At 37.3% G+C, this 3,027-nt stretch overlaps 1 protein-coding gene across 1 annotated transcript; it reads left to right on the forward strand.

Annotated features, from left to right (window-relative positions):
• The first annotated feature begins 1,505 nt into the window (after positions 1-1,505).
• On the forward strand, positions 1,506-2,501 carry LOC122797100 (homeobox protein vent1-like). Its single transcript, XM_044065897.1, has one exon. It carries the CDS (start codon positions 1,506-1,508, stop codon positions 2,397-2,399), a length of 894 nt encoding a protein of 297 aa, XP_043921832.1. The 3' UTR covers positions 2,400-2,501.
• Positions 2,502-3,027: the final 526 nt, after the last annotated feature.

Raw genomic sequence — 3,027 nt, forward strand, 5'->3', positions numbered from 1 at the left:
TGTCTGATTCAGGTACTGCAGTGGTTTTGATAGGATTTGGGTGCAGTCTATTGCACTGAGTATATTTTATTTATTTTATTTTACATTTATTGACTGGGCTAGTCTAACTGGATACATGCCCATTATCTCCATGTCCAGAGGACTGGGGAGATAAACTCCGTGCAAAACAAAAAAAATAACAAAAATATTTAAATTTACAATAACATTACAGGTTAACACAGAATTATCAAAGAGGTCTGAATACCTCACATTGCAAAATGCAGGTACAATACAAAATGCAGGTAGAATATATACCATACCCTGGGGAGATTAGCTCTGAGGATAAAAAAGAAATAAAAACATTTATATTTACAATGAACATAACAGGTTAACACAGAAATTATCAAAGAGGGCAGAATACTTCACAGTGCAAAAGGCAGTTACAATGCAAATTACAAAGAGGGCAGAATACTTTGCAGTGCAACAAGCAGGTACAGTGCAAATTCCAGGTAGAATAAAGAATATACAAAAAAAGAAGCTTATTGTATAACTATATTAATAAAGAGTTGTCACACTAAGAGTCAGCTCAGAGGATGAAAAAAGGTTAGGGATAGGAAATGGTATTGTGGTTAATAAGGAAAGTAGAACTTGTCATTGAGAAGTAAAGGGTAGGCAGTGCCTAGTTTGAATAGAAAGATGATTAGTCAGATTTAGTGCAGGGGCATACCTAGTGTGTTCTCGGGAAAAGTTTCAGTCTGTTTTTGAAAAGTGATGTAGAGGAAACTGAAGAAGGTTCACTGGGGAGAAGGTTCCAGGATTTTCCAATAGTATTAGTGAAAAGAGAATCCCCAGCCCTGTTATTAGATTTAGAGGTATTTACAAGAAGTTTATGTGATGAGCGCAAGGATTTCAGAATATTATAGGGGATGATGATGGTAGATAGTATAGGAGTACTGAAAGTTTGGTAAGGAGTCTTATGGGCAATGGTTAGTTGGTGGAATTTAAGCAGACTCTAAAGTTCTAGCCATCCTAGCTGCTTAAGATTATAACAGTGATGGGTTCTAAATGGGTTGTCTGTAGCAAATCTGACAATGTTATTGTAGGAGATTTCCAGTTTGGTGAGGTTATTTTTAGATAGATTAGTATATATGGGTGAGGCATAGAGCAGTGTAGAGATTAGATGAGTGAAAGCAATAGTTGTTCTGGCTGTTGGTGAAAGGAAGGGTTTGACCCTGTAGAGAGAAACAAGTTTTTTATTAACGGTTTTTATAGTGTTGTTGATATGGATGTCAAAGTTAAGATTGTTGTTTATGGTGATACCAAGTAGTTTGGTAGGTGATATAAGAGTACCATTAGTGGATGTAACTGAGAAATCTATTGGGGAGGACATACAAGTAGGATTAAAAAGGAGGAGTTTAGTTTTTTTGAGGTTCAAGAGGAGGCAATGTTGTATAAACCATTGTTCTATTGTATTAAATGTATCATTGTCTTTGCTGGAGTTTGGCTGTGTTTGCAAACTGACGAAAATGAAGCATCCCTTCTCTGTAGAATGGCTTTCACAAAGCAGTACAACATGCTCTGGGAGAATTATGGAAGATCCTCTCCATAAAGAAAATAACTTTGATAGCAGCAAGCCTCATATCTCATGCACTGCTCCACCAAGACAACCTACTTCTTATTTTCGGGAGACTGCACAGCCTAAAGCAAAGGCTCCAAAGTCACAAAAAATGTTCATAGAAATGGAAGAAACCCTGGAAACTGATATGTCATTAATATGTGAAGAGGTCACAAAAGTGGACTGCACTGCACCTTTGATGGATGGTTCCCTGAGTCCTGGCGGGGTTGATTCCGGCTATGAAAGTGAAAGATCTGACTGTGAATCCCAACCCAATCCTGCTGAAGAATGCAGCTCAAAATTCACCAGAAGACTTCGGACAGCCTTTACAAGCGAACAGATTTACGCTCTAGAGAAAGCCTTTAAGAAGAACAATTACTTGGGAACTCCAGAAAAACAAAAACTTGCAGCGAAACTGAAACTGACCGAAGTCCAGATCAAAACCCGGTTCCAGAACCGTAGAATGAAACTGAAGCGACAGCTGCAGGACTTGAGTGCTGAGTCCCATGGTGCAGCTCCATTTCCAAGCTTTCTACAATGCAGACAGCAGTCTGTTGCACCTTTACAGTATTACTATTACCCAAGACAAGAACCACTGGCAAGTTTACCCATCTTGGACCCAAGACAGGAACCGCTGGCAAATTTACCCATCTTGGACCCATTGACACATGTCATTCCACCTTTCCAAATTCCAGTGATGCCTGCAACAATGGCAAACCCATTGCACAGGGTGTACATGCAGCCAGCTTATATGCATCCAACTGTGTGCCATGAAGGACCATTCCCTGGTTATGTGTATCCTTGAGAGACATAGACATTTGCTTCTAGGTTGGTGATAAAGTGAACAGTGCCTTAAAAACGAACAGTGTTATTTAATTGCACAGTGCAGTAAAATGCATTTATGAATATATTTATAGGTTCATAGATTAGTACTAAGCTAACTGCTCTTGCGAGTCATTTTAAGCTTAGCCAGTTATCCCTTGTGAGACTCAAACTGTGCACCTTGCGTTTGTAAGGCAAACACCTTAACCATTAGGCCACCCTCCCAACAAATAAACAACCTCTGCTAGGCTCAAACCCAGGACCATGCGCATTATAGCCCAAGTGATTTACCTCTAAGCCATCACAGATATAATGTACAGATGAATATAATATATTTTTATGAAGATTTATTTTAAAGTATATTCGTGTATCTGTCAAAGCAGTCATAGCTGGGAAAGTGCAATGTGGAAAAGATGATGTTTAAAAGTACAATGTCTCTTGTATATATATATATATATATATATATATATATATATATATATATGTATATATATATATATATATATATATATATATATATATATATATATATATATATATACACATATTTGTATATACACTGTACTATATATCTGTATATTTCTGAAGTTATGCAAAACCTGCATGTAACT

The sequence above is a fragment of the Protopterus annectens genome, chromosome 3.part0 (assembly GCF_019279795.1).
Source record: "Protopterus annectens isolate FY-2018-M chromosome 3.part0, PAN1.0, whole genome shotgun sequence".
Classification (NCBI taxonomy): domain Eukaryota; kingdom Metazoa; phylum Chordata; order Ceratodontiformes; family Protopteridae; genus Protopterus; species Protopterus annectens.